We start from the raw sequence: 18,090 nt of genomic DNA, 5'->3' as shown, positions 1-18,090 counted from the left end.
ACTGCATGGGAAGCAGGCAATGCAATGTATGACATTGTTGGTTAGAATCAAGTCCAAATATAGCTGACTCAAAAGTCTATTTTTTGACCATCAAGTTATACTTACTTTTATTTTACTATAATCTTAACCCTCTTTATTCTTGGTAAGAAGAATATTAAAAACATTTTAAACTAATTTGAGCTATTATACTGACACAAAAAAATATATTTTTGCTTTTAATTTTAAATGTAGCAATAAAGATTTCTAGTTTTTTATGCATGAGTCTGCTCTAATTGTTTATGTGAAGTAATTTAGTTGATATTATTTTATATCCTGGACTAAAATTCAGTCATTCCAGCAAACAATTTAGAAGAAAGAAAAAAAAAACTGTTAAAATTGCCTAAAGCAAAGTGGAGTGAAATCAGCAAGATATAATAAATTGAATGAATTTGAAAAACAAATGTTGGAGGCAGAAAATGTAGTATGTTTCAATGTAAACATAAAATCTCCTTTGAGTCTTCATATCAGACTCCTAGGTGGATTTAGAGCAAGACAAAGTATGTAAGGGGGGGCAAAATGAAAGCTTATATAAGTCTGACCAGGGACTTTGATATAATGATGCTCAAATAATAAACCCTTTGACCTTACATTTTGAATAGAAGATAGCAGTTTTGTTCTCAGAAATGTGTTTCATAGCAGCAAACACTTTTTATAAAGGATTTGAATTTACTTCCTCATAACTATATTTGAAATATAAATGCTATTCTGATATAGCTGCAGAAGATGGGCCCATTTTCCAGCTATACTTACTATAAAAGAATTAAAAAACACTAACATAATACACATATTACGGGTTACAATGTCTGTCTGGTATGCCATATCCTTTCAGTAAAAATTAAGGTATTTATATATTTAATTTCTTTCTTAAAAATATATTTTTATTGATTTCACAGAGAGGAAGGAAGAGGGAGAGAGAGAGAGAGAAACATCAATGATGAGAGAGAATCATTGATTGGCTGCCTCCTGCACACCACCTACTTGGAAACCTGGGCATGAGTCCTGATAGGGAATGGAACCGTGACCTTCTGGTTCATTGGTTGATGCTCAACCACTGAGCCACACTGGCTGGGCTTAATTTCCTTTTTATTTTATTTATTATTATTTTTTATAATCCTCACATGAGGATATTTTTCCAATGATATTTAGAGAGAGGGAAAGACAGAGAAATATTGATGTGAGAGATCAGTTGGTTGCCTCCTGCACACTCCCTGACCAGGGAGGAGCCTGCAACCAAGGAGCATGCCTTTGACCAGAATCAAACCTGGGACCCTTCAGTCTGCAGGTGGACGCTCTATCCATTGAGCAAACTGGCTAGCGCTTAATTTCTTTTTTAAAAAAATATTTTTTAAGTTGAATTTATTGGGGTGACATTGGTTCATATAAAATAGAAAAAGCATTCATGAAGCATCATGTCTCTTTAAAAACCTGACCTGCAGTGATATATCATTTTCATAAAGAAAAAATATTTGATAAGGCAATATAAAATAAAAACTAGAAGGGGTGATAGGTGTAACTTAAGTTAAAGAAGATAAACACATCGATTTATTACAAGCAAATAATTAGTAAAACTGGTATTTGGATAATGTTTACAACAAAAGCAATCAACCGTCATGCATAATTTGATAATATAAATGAGACAATATAATACTTATCCTTATTCAGACAGGGCTTTTTATACTTCATAATCCTACAGAAGTCCACTGAAACAGGTAATATTATCCCTACCATTAATATCCTAGCTCCACAAAGGTAGAGTTTTTATATGCCTTATTTACTGTTGGATTTTGAATGCCTAGAGCTGATGAGAATATGTATCCTATCTAATAAATGAGTAATATGCAAATTAACTGTCACTCTGTGACAAATATGGCAGTGCCCAGTCCCTCTCAACCCCTCCAGAGTCCCTCAGTCCAGAGGACGGGGCAGCACTGAGAGCTGGCAGCATGAGCGGCCTGACGGAATGCTGCCCAGAGGCCCTCCTGACCCTTTATTTAAAAACAAAAACAAATTCATTTGCAGCCTCGGGGTCTCAGCCTCAGAAGCACCCTCGCCCCCACAGAGTGATGCCCTCCTAGGGGCAGCCTCGGGGTCTCAGCCTTGGAACCTTACACATCCCCATGGAGTAATCCCCCTCCACACACACACCTGCAGCCTCAGGGTCTCAGTCTCAAGCGTCAGCACCTGTCCCTGGCGAGTGACCCTGCCCCACTGGCAACCTCAGGGAGTCAGCCTCGGAACTTCCCTTGCCCCCAGCCCAGTGATTGGAGCGGGGAGGCGGGGTAGGAGGGTATCTGGGCAAAGCTGTCCAGCAAACTTCTCCCATTGGGCAGAAACTTGTGCCTGGGTTAGAGAGGTAAATGGGTCTTGTTTAAAATCTTTACAAACTGCACAGGAAATGTCTGAGGTAGGGTTTCACATCAGAAGTAACTTATAACTAATTTCTGAAGGCAAACTGCTACATTGCGGTTACATTACTAGAGAGTATCCTATGGTCGGAGGTCTCCGCAGCAGCGGTGCGGGCACTCCCCGCCCTGGTTCCTCGGCACCTCGGGCTGGGCTTGAGCCCACCCAGGAAGGCCTTTTCCCCTACAGTTTTCACCGAGGCAGGCAAGTTTTGTAGACTTGAATACGAAGTGCCCACGCACAAGTCCTGAAGATGCCAGGGTGGCAGAAATAACAAACAAATGGGGAAAGAGCAAAACCAGAAACAACACTGATCCCAACATAGATCATCTTTTTCTTCAGATGATGGTGTGTTTCCATCTTCTTTGTCTTCTGGAAGTGAGACAGATTCAAGTACTGACGATTCTACCAACAGAAAAGTTAAGAGAAAGAGAGGACAGAAAAGGAAGAAAAGAAGAAAAGAAAGAAAGGACACAAGATGAAAATCAAGAAAAAAAAAGAGAAGGAAAAAAGGAAGAAACAACCGCATATCACCTTTCTAAGGTCTCATGAAATTCCTGTTTAAGGAGTTTATTTTATGACACTTTTAGTTTGCATTTACATTTTTACTGGTTTGTCAAGACCATAGCAGGTACAGTGTCCAATATGTTAAAGAAAAAACCCTATCTAATAAAGAGGGAATACGCAGGGGAGGGCAGTTGGGGGTGACTGGGCTGGCAGGGGAGCAGTTAGGCATCGATCAGGCTGGCAGGAGAGTGGTTAGGGGGTGATCCAGCTGGCAGGCATAGGCGGTTAGGGGCAATCAGACAGGCAGTCAGGTGAGTGGTTGGGAGCCAGCAGTCCCAAATTGTGAGAGGGATGTCCGATTGCCGGTTTAGGCCCTATCTCTATGGGGTCCAAGACTGGAGAGGGTGCAGGTTGGGCTGAGGGAACCCCCTCCCCCCAGTGCACAAATTTCATGCACCAGGCCTCTAGTGTAGTAATAATGTAAAACGTAGTAAAAAACACACACCTCAGTATAAAACAACCACTCTCTAAATTTCAAAACCTGCTGGAGAAGTAGGAGAACGGAGTTAAAGCATCTGGGCAAAGATCCATTCACTTCTATTTATAAGGTGGATGCCCATGGGAAAAGGGAAAAAAGAAAGGGTGTAATCTAATTCTCTTGTCAATGGAAACTCCAGAAAAGTGAACAAATGGTATTTTCTAGGAGAAAGATACCACATCTACTGAATGGCTTAGCAGGCTGGTGCCTGGAGAATAAACTGTCCCTGGAAAATATCTTATAAACTAATTTAAGGAACATGAATCCCTTGAAATTATAAATAAAATGAATATGTGTTCATATGTGCATCTTTGAGGACAAAGAGAAGTTAATTTTTAAAATCATATACTTAAATTTCATTATATTTGTGAACAAAGAAGTAAAAACAAAGATTAAGAATCAGTGCTTAAGAATAATATTATCAAGAGAATAGGTCCACCTAGCCACAAATCATATTGTGTGGCAATAACTGATTGTTCACATTCATGCTCTGCTTAATGAAGGGGTTGCTGGCCTAGTACGAGCTAGGTGCCTATTATCACACTGGGCCACTTTGAAAAATATTACCCCATAGTCATTCACTCAAATTTCCTTTACCTTAAAAAAATAGAGGAGTAATTACCTAACTGCCTTTAACAAATCCTCTCTCCCCTACTTTTACAACCTATATATTGTAAGCTTTCTGATATCCAGGATTGATTTTGGGTATAATGTTTTCATTATTCAAACACTCTAATAATGTACCTTTATATGTCTTGCATTGTTAATAAATTTTCAAATTAAAAATGCTAGTATAATAATATATTCACAACACTAACAATATCTTTGTATCACAATTGAAGAAATCTGTTATTAAAAACTTTGGTTTCGGAGAAACCAAGATGACGGCATAGGTAAACACTGGAGATTGCTGCCTCACACAACCACTTCAAAAATACAACTAAAAGATGGAACGGACATCACCCAGAACTACAGGAAGGCTGGCTGAGGGGAAATTCTACAACTAGAAGGAAAGAGAAAAGCATACCGAGACTCAGAGGAGGCACAGTGCGGAAGTAAAATACAAAGGTGCGGAGGTGCATGCGGAGTGGGTTGGCAGCTGAGGGCGTGGTTGTCTGTTTCAATTGGGAGGGAGTCCCAGGCTCTGAGCTCCAGTTCCAGGTGAGTCTCTAGGGACCCAGACTCATACGGGAGAAGCGGGACTGTCTGGCATCAGTCAGAACTCGAGGGCAGCTTTCTCTCCGAGGTTTGCAGCAGTTGCTGGGACATTGAGAGGCAGAGCCTCTGGGGACGGGACTGAGAGCAGCCATAACTGCTCACTCCACCCGCCTTGTTGATCCCCTGGGACCCGCCCTGCACAATCCCTGCACAAAGGCATTTGTGGGATAGCCTCAGGCAAAGGCTAGATTAGCACCTCCCTAGAGGACAGAAGTTCTCCCACTGCAGCAGACACAGCTGATTCTCACAGCCAGTTGGCCTAGAGGTCAAATCCCCCCCAGTATTACCTACAATAATCAAGGCTTAACTACAACAAGACTGCACACAAAGACCACAAGGGTGTGCACCAAGAAAGCATAAAAAATGCAGAGACAAAGAAATAGGGCACAAATGACAGAAATGGAGGATATAGAGTTCAAAACCACACTTTTAAGGTCTCTCAAGAACTGTCTAGAAGCCGCCAATAAATTTAGTAAGGCTCTCGAAAAGACTGGTGAGACCGCCGATAAATATAGTGAGATCCTCAGGAAATCCAATGAAACCCTCAATGTTGTGATGAAGAACCAACTAGAAATTAAGCATACACTGACTGAAATAAAGAATATTATACAGACTCCCAACAGCAGACCAGAGGAGCACAAGAATCAAGTCAAAGATTTGAAATGCAAAGAAGCAAAAAACACCCAACCGGAAAAGCAAAATGAAAAAAGAATCCGAAAATACGAAGATAGTGTAAGGAGCCTCTGGGACAGCTTCAAGCGTACCAACATCAGAATTATAGGGGTGCCAGAAGATGAGAGAGAGCAAGATATTGAAAACCTATTTGAAGAAATAATGACAGAAAACTTCCCCCACCTGGTGAAAGAAATAGACTTACAGGTCCAGGAAGTGCAGAGAACCCCAAACAAAAGGAATCCAAAGAGGACCACACCAAGACACATCATAATTAAAATGCCAAGAGCAAAAGACAAAGAGAGAATTTTAAAAGCAGCAAGAGAAAGAAACTCAGTTACCTACAAGGGAATACCCATACGACTGTCAGCTGATTTCTCAACAGAAACTTTGCAGGCCAGAAGGGAGTGGCAAGAAATATTCAAAGTGCAAGAATCTACAACCAAGATTACTTTATCCAGCAAAGCTATCATTCAGAATTGAAGGTCAGATAAAGAGCTTCACAGATAAGAAAAAGCTAAAGGAGTTCATCACCACCAAACCAGTATTATATGAAATGCTGAAGGTATCCTTTAAGAAGAGGAATAAGAAAAAGGTAAAGATACAAATTATGAACAACAAATACGCATCTATCAACAAGTGAATCTAAGAATCAAGTGAATAAATAATCTGATGAACAGAATGAACTGGTGATTATATTAGAATCAGGGATATAGAAAGGGAATGGACTGACTATTCTTGTGGGGGAAAGGGGTGTGGGAGATGCGGGAAGAGACTGGACAAAAATCGTGCACCTATGGATGAGGACAGTGGGTGGGGAGTGAGGGCGGAGGGTGGGGTGGGAACTGGGAGGAGGGGAGTTATGGAGGGAAAAAAGAGGAACAAATGTAATAATCTGAACAATAAAGATTTAATTAAAAAAACAAAACACCAACTTTGGTTTCTTTCAGTGCCTTAAGTTTATTATGAAGATGAATATTATAGATTGTAACAAATCCTCAAAATAAATAGCTTGGCAACATCTTCACTTCTTTACTTCCATTCACTCGTAACCTTCACCAGCATGAGTTCGGTCTCTTCCATTTTGAAGAACTTGCTCTTTGTTAAGGTCACCACTGATTCTCCATATTCCAAATCAATAAATACTGGTTTGTTCTCCTATCTCAAGATTTGTTGCCATGTAGCTTACCTCTCTCAGCTAAAGGTTGACTTCATTTACAACATGCATTTAAGATCACTTAACAATATTTTGTGTGAGCACAGTTCACTGCCAGATGTTATAGAAGTCAGAGAGAAGTAAAACCTAGTCATTGTTTTCAAGCATCCCTTTGCCAAAAACAACCATACAAAAGGTATAAACAAAGTGTGGTGAGATGCGTAAGACCAAAGCATTAATTGTTACTATAGAGGAGAATACAGCTTAGTAGAGAAAAGAAATGCAGTTACTGTATTGCAGAATAAGTGGGTTTTAACAGGCAAAATGGATGCATTTTCAGGTAGAGGAAAAAATATAAGCACAGTCACAGTGCTATAGTTGTTGAGTCATGAGTGGTACTATATAACTAGAACAGTCTTTGTGAAGAAGGAGAAATACTGAGACCCATATAGATACGTAGTAATTCCTTGTTCCCCTCTCTTAAACATAACTTTCATGTATTGCTATAGAGTTAACAAGGAAAATAACCCCAAACCAGATTATGTAAAAACTTGAAATCCACATCAAAATGTTTATTCTACAAGCAATGATCTTTTATTTAAAGCTTGAAATAAGGAAATAATATAATCATATATATGTTTTTGAAATACTATGTTGATAGCAACAAGATCAGTTGGGAGCTATTTGTGCAAGAAAAAACTAGTATGAAAATATGGCCTATGAATGGTTGGATTACAATCTAGGTAGATTTTCTATTTCTAAGGTTTTAAAGAGTAACTGATCTGAAAAATTGGTGAAGTAATACCATATGGAAATGTGTTATTTGTGGAGCTTCATGGTCTCTGCCAGAAAGCTCATCCCTTCTCCACTCCTTGAACTTACCTGAATTGGCACAGACTAAGATCTGCAATTGGGAATTTCCCAATTCATATTATCAAACACAGAGTCTAATACCCCTGGACATATAATCTCACAGCAAAAATAAAACTACATCGAGAGAAAAATAACAATCTGAACAACTGATGCTACTGAAAGCAAGTTAGACAGAATAAGAATTTTAAATAATTATTTAAATGTACCAAAAAGAACAGGAAAGACAAAGCAATATGAAACAAGAATGAGGAAAATAGTAATAAAACTATATAAGTTAAAATCTTCAGTAGGTAGATGATATAAATAGTAAAATGAATGCTGCTGAAGAATAATTCATGAGTTTAAAGATCATATGGGGGAAATTCTTCCAAAAGAAGTCTGGGAAGGATGAATAGATATATATAAAAAAAAAAGCTGTTGAAAATATGGAGGGTAGAAGAAACAGTAGTTAGATAAAACTGGTGTCCTAGAGGAAAGAAAAGTAAAAATGGAGAGGAAAAATATGCAAGGAACTAATGGAAGCTATGCCAAGTAGAAAAGATCAAGGGGGAAAAATATTTATATCTGTTATATATAATATTGAAATTTAAAGACACCAACGACAAAGAGACAATTTTAAAAGCTTCTAAAGGAATAAGAATAAAGTGGCCTTATATTTCTCATTAGCAATCTACATGCAAAAAAAACAACAAAAACACACACACAATAAAATAATATTTTTAAAGCACTGAAAGAAAATTTTGAGCAAAGACAAAATTTAACCAACTTATTTCTTAAATGTGGGGGTAAAAATATGTTTTTAATAAAAGGTAAACTGTTTTCTAGTATAGCCTCACATAATAAACACTTAAAGAAAAGTGAGATGAAATAAGATGAGAAATCAATCTAGGAGATGGTACACATACTGAAAGTAAGGTGGATCAAATAACTTGGCAATACTTGCTGTTTCTTGAATAGTTTTTTTTTTTAAAGTGAAACCAAAATAAACAGAGTAAAAGAAGTATATACATAATGACAAAATTAAAACCCATATAGTAAGATTGGGTTTTAGACAAGAACAAAGACATTAGACAATTGGCCATTCATGAATGTGGTTCAGAGATGAGTTAATATTATTGTATCAATGTTAACTTCCTGGTTTTAATAATTGTACTATTATTATATAAGAAAATAACATTTGGGGAATGGGTGAAAAATATTCAGAAATAATTTGTAATTTTTATAATTTGAAATTAGTTCAAAATAAAAAGTCAAAATAAAGGGGGGAAATGTAGATGTCAATTATGAAAAAAACAAGAAAGAAGAAAACAGAAACAGAAAAAGTAGAACTGGAAAAAAATATAGGATATAGAAAGAGGCCTAATTCTTTTAATGAATATATTCACAAATGGACTAAATAAGCAGATCTAGCCATTTGCTGTTTCATGATACATATATATATAAGCAAAACGTCAAAAGTAAAAGGATGGAAAATATATATTAGGTAAATTTTAACTAATATAGAGCTGGTGCAATTACACTAATATAAGATAAAAGAGGTCTAAGAAAAAAACATTATTATGAACAAAGAGGATAAATGCCCAGCCTGCATGGCTCAGTGGTTGAGTGTTGACCTATTAACCAGGAGGTCACAGTTGGATTCCCAATCAGGGCACATGCCAGGTTGCAGGCTTGATCCCCAGTGTGGGGCATGCAGGAAGCTGCAGATCAATGATTCTCTCTCATCATTGATGTATCTATCTCTCTCTCCCTCTCTTTTCCTCTCTGAAATCAATAAAAATATATTTTTATAAAGATGATAGCCCTAACCGGTTTGGCTCACTGGATAGAATGTCGGCCTGGGGACTGAAGGGTCCCGGGTTTGATTCCGGTTAAGGGCATGTACCTTGATTGCAGGCACATCCCCAGTAGGAGGTGTGCAGGAGGCAGCTGATCAATGCTTCTCTCTCATCGATGTTTCTGGCTCTCTATCCCTCTCCCTTCCTCTCTGGAAAAAAAAACCAATAAAATATATTAAAAAAAATAAATAAAAATAAAAAGATGATAAATACACAATGATAAAAGGTTCCATTCAACAAAAAATTGTAACAACTATCATGCAGATCTTTAATAAAATCACTTCAAGATGTAATGAACAAAATTTGATAAAATTAGGGAGATGCCAAAAAATCCATAATTATAGTGGAATATTTCAATATCTCTCTCTCCCTTCTTGGTTAAGCATACAAAAGAAAATCAGCAAGAAAATAGAATATTTGAATAACAATGAAAAGTCTGATCTAATGGACTTAGCATTTATTATAACTCCATTTTAGCAAACACCAAGGAATAGGTAGAAGCCAGGATTGAAAAGGATCCTCCTTACAAAAACCATCTATAATAATAAAAGCGTAGTAATAATAATAATAATAATAATAAAAGCCGGGGCTGCAAGGGAAGCCTGGGTCCTGGGTGCTAGAGGGAAGTCAGTGCTGGCAGCCAGGGGAAGGAAGGACTACGCTTGCACAAATTTCATGCATTGGGCCTCTAGTGAAAGTTATAAAAGCCTCTTCTTAGGAGACTGTCCTAGAAGTCTTTCCACTCAATACTCCAGGCATTGCTCATCTTACAATTGAGGGGAAATAAGTGAGTAGTCTAGAAAGGGTCTGCATCTCAAAAACAATGCTCTTACCTAATATTAACTAAACTAGAGGCCTGGTGCATGAAATCCGTGCATGGGGAGGGGCGGTCCCTCAGTCTGGCCTGCTCCCTCTCGCAATCTGGGATTCCTCAGGGGATGTCCAACTGCTGGTTTAGGCCCAAACCATTCACATGCCTGCCTGATCGCTCCTAACTGCTCGCCTACCTGCCTGATTACCCCTAACCACTTGCCTGCCTGTCTGATTGCCCCTAACCACCTCTGCCTCACCCCCTGCCACCGCAGCTTCATCCGGAAGGATGTCCAGAATGATGTCTGGAAGGTCATTCGGCTATCCAGTCTAATTAGCATATTGTGCTTTTATTATTATAGATAGTAGAAGAAGGAGACTACGAAACTCCCTAAACTTCTAAACTAAGGTTTGCTGAGCCCATATTTTAGTAAGATCAGAGAAAGAAAACTACTAATAGTTCTTAAATAAAAAACTTTGTATTTAAGGAAGGAGTGATACTGCTAAGAAGAAAAAGTATTTCTCATGTTATATGACTTAGAATATATGCTAATAGGTACCATTTGGTAAAATGGATTAATAGAAAGATACAATGCCCCTATTTAAAAATTAACAGAAAATATTACCTGGTGAAAGAAAAGTAGTTTTTAACACTGAATTGATAAAATCTCATGCCAGAAAATAATAATAATCTGTTCAAGCAAAATTAGTACAATTTCTATTTGCTTTTAAGCTTTTAAAATTAACCATTTTTAAAGCAAGTATAAGATAATTTGCTGTTAGTTACATGAAAAAATATGAGGAAAATGTTATTTTTACTCTAATTCTTCTAATGATTCAAAAAAAGTAAGATACTTTTCAACTCCCATAGTTTTAACCAGATATATAAAAAATAAATGTGAAACTATAGAATTTTATATAAATGGGTGGTTGTACAATATTTAAAATAACACAGGGAATGACAGAGTGTGTTAGATTTCATAAATTCAGATAGCTTAGTCCAAGACAACCATATGCCCATGCATGTGATTCAATAATTACATAGCAATACATTTACAGTCTTCAGCAGGCATAATGGTTAAATAGAAAGGGCACTAGACTTTGGATGAGGAAACAGAGAGCCTGGAAATAGCACTAGCAGAAAAAAAGAAATAATAAATATTAGAAGGAGAAATAAAATGGAATTATTAAAAAAAGAAAATAAATGAAAACAAGATTTGGTTCTTCAAAAATATAAACAAGATCAACAAGTTTAGCTATAAAGACAAAGAAAAAAAGAGATGATGGTTGCACAACAACATGAATGTACTTAAAGGACAGTTAAAATTTGTTAAAATGGTAAGTTTTTGTCATACATATTTTAGCATAAAATTAATACAAGAGAAACACCTAGAACTGAGTAATATTTTCAGATTAAAAAGCCACAATAAATTAAAAGAATATCCACCTTACATAACAAACAAATATGAGACAAATCATTGTGAAATTGCAGAACAGCTGTTATAAAGAGAAAATGCTAAAAAGTTTGTCAGGTGGGAAAAATAATAAACATGTTCATATACAACAAACTGAGAACTAAATGGCAATATACATCTCAAAGATAACAGTGGAAGCTAGAAGAAAATAAAGCAATAAAAAAATTCAGAAGGAAGTTCTACATAGTCAAATCATCAACCAAGTGCAGTGAAGCATAAAGACATGTTTTGACTTTCAGGCTTTAAAAAATTTACCTCCCACATATAATTTCTCAATAAACTAATGAAGAATACATTGTATTAAAATAATAAAATAAATCAAGAAAGAAAAAGATGTAGAATCTTAGAAACAAGGGTCCCAACACAGCATAGATAAATACATTCTTGAGATCACAGTTGAAGAAATGATAGCCTTTAACATCAGCTTTAGTCAGTAAGCAGTTTTAAAGAATTCAGCAAAATGAAAGGCTAAAGTAGAAATATCTTGAAAAAATATGTAATGCACTTGGGGATAGCAGTGGTATGAGATTTCCAAGCAAGTTAAAATAACTGTATAATGAAGCAAATATAATCCTAATATATTGTGTGGCTCAGCTGTAATGTTTACATAGTCATAAAAATTAAAATATTAAATATTAGTTAACCCCCAAATAGTCATAATATAATTCTATTGGGATAATAGAGGAGGAGCATGTAAGCATGTGTATTAGGAAGGATTTATAACTGTATAATCTGAATATTTGTAAAATGTTAAATGAGATATGGATATTTTATCTAGAATGCTCAACTTGAATTTCATCGAGTCTTATATTCATAGGTCAAAATTAACATGTCCAATTTCTGAAAAATTTAATTACTCTTATTCAAAATCTACTCTTCAAATATAATTTAAAAATTCATATAACTAACCTTTTTGAATGAGATGTCTTGATTTTTTGCCAATATCTTTTGTCTTTAATTCAGATAAAAGAGAGGAAACATGTTTTTTCTTTTTATTAGAACTTATTAAATCAACAGGAGAAAGTATATTCTGTGAAACAAAATAAAAGCAATGATACCAATGATAATCTCATATATATTTTAGAGTTCTCAAAGAATTTTCACTTGTTAAACATCATCATTGATTTTCATTTTAAAACAACAAAAACCTGTGAGACAAGCCAGAGTTAGGAAAGGTGGAAAGAACTCCATTGTGTGCTATTCTGATTATTTTTCCATTAAGAGTTCATGACAATGCTCTAAGATACATTAAACAAAAGGGGGACATTTCAGGAGGATGGCATAATTAAAGGAACTAAGAGGGAGAAGAAATAAGGAATAAATAGAGAAGTGTTAAGTGTTTAGTGCTGCCCAGAAAGCCTAAAGGAAAATTCAGAGTAAGAAAGGAGATGAAAAATTACTTCACAGAACACTAAAAGGTAGTAACAAAGAAAGAGAGAGAAGTTGGACAAGAATTATCACAAGTCTTAAAAGTACAAATGGGTCAGGTAATGTGTGGAAGGAATAGATATTGAAAGGAGCTTCCCAGAGAATGGGCCACTCTCAGGTGCAAACTGGGCAATGCCTCTAAAGTGGTTGGAAATGTTTTAATAACTAATACTGTGCTATCCCTCTTTGTCTTCACAGTCCATCCAGGAGTGATTCAGAGGATCCATGAGGTCAAGAACCCAGGCTCTTTAAAAATTTGTCATCTCTACCTTACTGCATCTCCACGGCGTCTATACTCAATGTTGACTCTGGAGTCAAAATAGCTACTAGAGCTCCAAACACAATGTGCGTATCTCAGTCAGCAATATGGAGAAAAGGGTGAAATGATAAAACACAGGCCCTGTGTCTTAAGAAACTTTCCCCCAGGTCCTTTCAAATAACTTTAGTTTATTTCTCATTGGTCACCCATAACTACAAAGGAGAGTATAAGAAATACAGCCTTTTGCTAGGTACTTTGCTGCCTGAAGTAAAACTGAGTATCTCTTACCAAAAAAAAAAAAAAAAAAAAGACAAAGACAGATATTGGTAGGCAATTAGTAACAGACTGCCACAGAAAAAAATAAGAATCTTGGGAGGGGATATACATTTATATTTTCTAAAACCTTTCTATTATGCTTTCCTTGACTAGAACCACTGGTCTTAATTCTAAAGACTCTAAATATATATCTTCAAGTAAATATCCTTTGTGAGATTTGTTTCTGTATATTTGTGTATGGAATACTTGTATAGTGCTTATCATTTGTCATAGTTTCAAACCTCTGTACAAATATTAATTTATGTCATACTCATAACAATTCATATTAATCTTTGTCATACTCATACTCATTATGTCATACTCATGAGCTATGCTCTTTCACCTAGAAAATGTCATAGACATCTTATATTCAAGAAAACTGAAGTCATATTTTTCCTTTATTTTTTAAAATATATTTTATTGATTTTTTTTTTACAGAAAGGAAGGGAGAGGGATAGAGAGTTAGAAACATCGATGAGAGAGAAGCATCGATCAGCTGCCTCCTGCACACTCCCTACTGGGGATGTGCCCGCAACCAAGGTACATGCCCTTGACCGGAATCGAACGTGGGACCCTGAGTCCGCAGGCTGATGCTCTATCTACTGAGCCAAACTGGATAGGGCCATATTTTTCCTTTAAACCTACTAATACTTCTTGTTTTGGTGACCAGCACCACCTTCATCCATTGAGAGGAAATTCACATAAACTCTCTAAAATGTGATAGCTAGCAGAATTTTGAAATAGAGAACTCATTATCATATCTATCTTGACCTATCCACTTGTGCAAATGTCCTTATTCCACAATTTAACAGAGATACTTGAATATGTGTCTTGGTCCCCTGTATTTACAATTTTCTGCCCAAATGTCTATACCATACAATAGATATATATTTAAATAAATATCCTTAACTTTCTATATTTTAAATTTTATATGTGTTCTCTAATTTTTTATTGAAAATGATTTGTTTTGATGTGATGATTCACTATGCAAGAATTTTGAATGCTCATGACAGATACAAACTGGTCTTAGAATAAATCTCAGTTTTTGTTTTTCACTAAAGTTTTTTTTGCTAATCAATTCTTACATTTACATGACAAATATACTTTCTGAAAGAAAAACAAATAAGTAGGTACTTTTGAGCTCATGTATTCTTTTTATAGTTACATTTTCTTACAGTTGCCAAGAATAATTTTAATATAATACACAACATCAATACTACCAAAATATGACTTTTAATAATGTTGCTTCTATTTTCATCTGGGTTCAAATCTTCCCATTAAGCAAAGTAGGAAAAAAATGTAGACAGCTGTTTTGCAGCCAAATCTGTAACAACCAATTGCAAATGCTTTTCAACCTTAAATTTACCTATCAATTCTATTCTTAACTCTTCGAGTTATGTCATCATTCTTGTGTTTTCTTACTTCTAGGCATTTTCCTCTATTTTGGTAATCTCTTTGTCTGTCCCTCCTAACAATATAATTCATCAAAAATCTTTGCCATTCTACCTTTTAAATGTATTTCAAATCTGTTAACTTCTATTTTCACTTTACTTCTAATCTAAACTATAATTACCCCTTCCAACCATAAATAGCCGTCTACTGGTCTCTCAGTCTTCACCATGGCTTTCACAAGACATTTATTAAAAGGTACATCTGATTATGCTTCTCTTTGGCTTTAAATCCTCTGATGGCTGCCCAAGGTGCTCAGTCTTTACTATAAGCTACAAAAAACAACAACCACCACCAAAAAACCCCCAGCAAAATACAGTCCTTGACCATACAGCCAAACTAATCTCATTGCTACTAGACTTTGTGTACTCCCAGCACACTGCATTTCATTCAATCCTTGAACCCAACTCAAATTAAACAAGATATTGCATGCCTCAGTTCCTTGTGCAAGCTCTTCTCACTGCCTAGGCCACTCTCCTTCCTGTGCTTTGCATGGCTAACTTCCTATTGTTCAGATCTTAGCTGTAAATATTAGCTCCTCAGAAAAACTTTCTGTGACAATCTTGTATAAAGTAGGCTTCCTCCTAAAATTCTCTACCTCAAGCACCCTATTTATGTAGGTTATAATTTCAAATTGAGAGAATACAATGCTAGCTCAAGAATAATAACTAATACTAGCTAGATAAAGTAAAGGGCATGAGGAAGTTTCAGAGCATACAGATTTGTTTCTTTGAAAATCTCTCCAAAAATGTATTCATTACTCTTATGACAGTGCCATTCTACTCACAATACTACTTTTCCTAATACATGTATTACCTTGTATAATAGTTAACATATTATATAGTGATAATTGTGAATCATACTGTACTGGTTTACCTAAAAATCACACTTTAAAAATAGTATAACGAACTCTATATAATAAATATTTTGTTTATAACTGTCAAAGTGCTAGTGTATTCTACCTTATATCATAGTTAAGAACATTTCTCACCCAAAGAAGAAATTATACTGTCTGAGTACTGGGAGTATGTTTACTTATCTCAATATCCCTGCACCACTTTGAATTCTCAACCTCTGTTGGCAGTACCAAGTCACAAATGACAGCAATAAAAATATTGATTTGTTTGAAGTTTCATTAGTTTATTCAACAAATATGTATTGAGTGCTAACTAGTACTTCCATAACTATGCTAGGCATTGGCACAAAGTTATTATTTTGTGAATATTTAAATCCTATACTTCTTAAAATATTTCATAATTTAATGACTTATCCTCTATGTGGATGTGAAAAAGATGAAAAGCAAGAGAAAGACATTGAGACTGAAAAAACCACAGTAGAAAACACAGGCTGAATGCTACACACACTCATGATAAAATGCTACATACACTCATGTATTTTTATTAAACCACATGTATTAACTCAGTTGGTTAAGATAATAGTTTACAATGCTGCTCAAGTAATCCCCAAATGACACAAGTTCATATGATGATGTAAAATTTAATGATGGGCAATTAAACAGAGATTTCTAAAGGAAAAAACATACTTTTTTTCTTAAGAGTAAAATGTATACCCCAAGAATCTATATTTCTAGACATATTTGGACACTGTCTGGAATTTATGAACTGAGGAGAAAAGAGCAACAGAGAGGGACAGCCAACAGTTTACTAATGTTTCGGTTGATCTTCTATACCTTAAACATTCCCAGCATTTTAGAGACTTTACACATTTTAAATTTGGGTTTAGAATCTGAGGAAGGGTTATATTTATAATAAAGAAAACATTTCAATAAATTAACATAGAAACCATATACATAATTATATTTTTAAAGTAAAACATTATAATCAACTTAAATATGCTTTGTAAACATATGTTGATAAACTATCAAATTGACTCAATGTTTTCTAAAATTGAAGTTATAGCCTCCTGCAACTCAGAATAATATACTCATTTTTGAAGTTCAGAATATTTGTAAATGCTGCTTTGTATAAGTTTTTGTTGTAATACTAAGGATTAAAATGACTATTTCAAATGCATATAATTATTCTCCCCTCCCCCCAATGCTAGAGCAAAAGGTGAATTATTTAATGGGTGGGTTATATAATAGATGAATGATGTGATACATAAACAACATACATGTATATATAGTATACATACACATACTCAGGGAATATATATTTATAGGCTTAGTAAAGTGCTAGCACTGACCATGTTAGCCAGCCCACAAATTATTCAGTGCAAATCTCAATTTATGTGACTCCACAGAGTATTTGGCACCGTTTCTTTAACAACCTCAGCCTTACTGTCTTATCGGAAATATATCAGCCATAATACAAATGTTTATTATTTACATGAAGTCCAATATTTCTATGGCTGGATAAAATGACTCAAAATGGTAGTTTACCAGGACCTCCAAAGATACAAACAGCCTTATGTTAGGTTCTTAAGCTATTAAAGGAGGAATTGTCTGAATCCTTATATTTTATTAAACAAAGACTTAAATATAAGGACATGCCTGCAATTTACTATGAGTCTCTCTGAGCTTCCTAGGTGAATACTGTCAGCAAAAATCCATGCCTAGATGGAATATCTCTAAAACTAACTTAAGTAGACCAGAGAGCAGCAATGTGATTTCATAGGTAATATTTTCTAAGACACAGTACCTAAATTTATTTTGAGAAAATTCAGTCCTATCAATTTCTAAAACACAAACCTTTGTCATTCAAAGCTTAGAATTATTGAAATACATTGAAATAGCCATAGCCACTCTCTCTTATTGGAAGAAATAAAAATTCGTTCTAAGTAAGTGGTAAAGAATGGTCATTTTATTGTTTTTGTTATCTTTCTTATTAGAAAAAAAGAGAGCTTAAAAGGTTTTGCATTAGCAGTCTTTGCAAAGCAAATTTTAGATGGTACATTTCACTGGATTTAAAAATGGTAATATTAGCTCTCTTGTATGAGCGAGTAAATAATTTCATGAACATTGTTATACAAGTTTCTAATTGCTAAAATATGCTGGCTTGGGTGAACTAAGTGTATTTCTCTTTTCAACTTTACACTTATCTTGTGTGTACAGCTGATATCCCTAGTGTCCAATCTGAGTACAGGCTTTC

At 35.3% G+C, this 18,090-nt stretch overlaps 1 protein-coding gene across 1 annotated transcript in view; it reads right to left on the bottom strand.

Moving 5' to 3' along the window:
- Positions 1–18,090, bottom strand: part of LRRIQ3 (leucine rich repeats and IQ motif containing 3) — an 86,550-nt gene that overhangs the window by 26,553 nt on the left and 41,907 nt on the right. Inside the window, exon 6 of the mRNA XM_059689177.1 lies at positions 12,439–12,559. Coding sequence (XP_059545160.1) covers positions 12,439–12,559 — 121 coding nt within the window. The remainder of the gene's footprint in view (positions 1–12,438; positions 12,560–18,090) is intronic.

Source organism: Myotis daubentonii, chromosome 3, assembly GCF_963259705.1.
Source record: "Myotis daubentonii chromosome 3, mMyoDau2.1, whole genome shotgun sequence".
Taxonomy (NCBI): domain Eukaryota; kingdom Metazoa; phylum Chordata; class Mammalia; order Chiroptera; family Vespertilionidae; genus Myotis; species Myotis daubentonii.
Note: the sequence above shows the minus strand (reverse complement) of the source record. Positions and strands in the feature narration are given on the sequence as shown.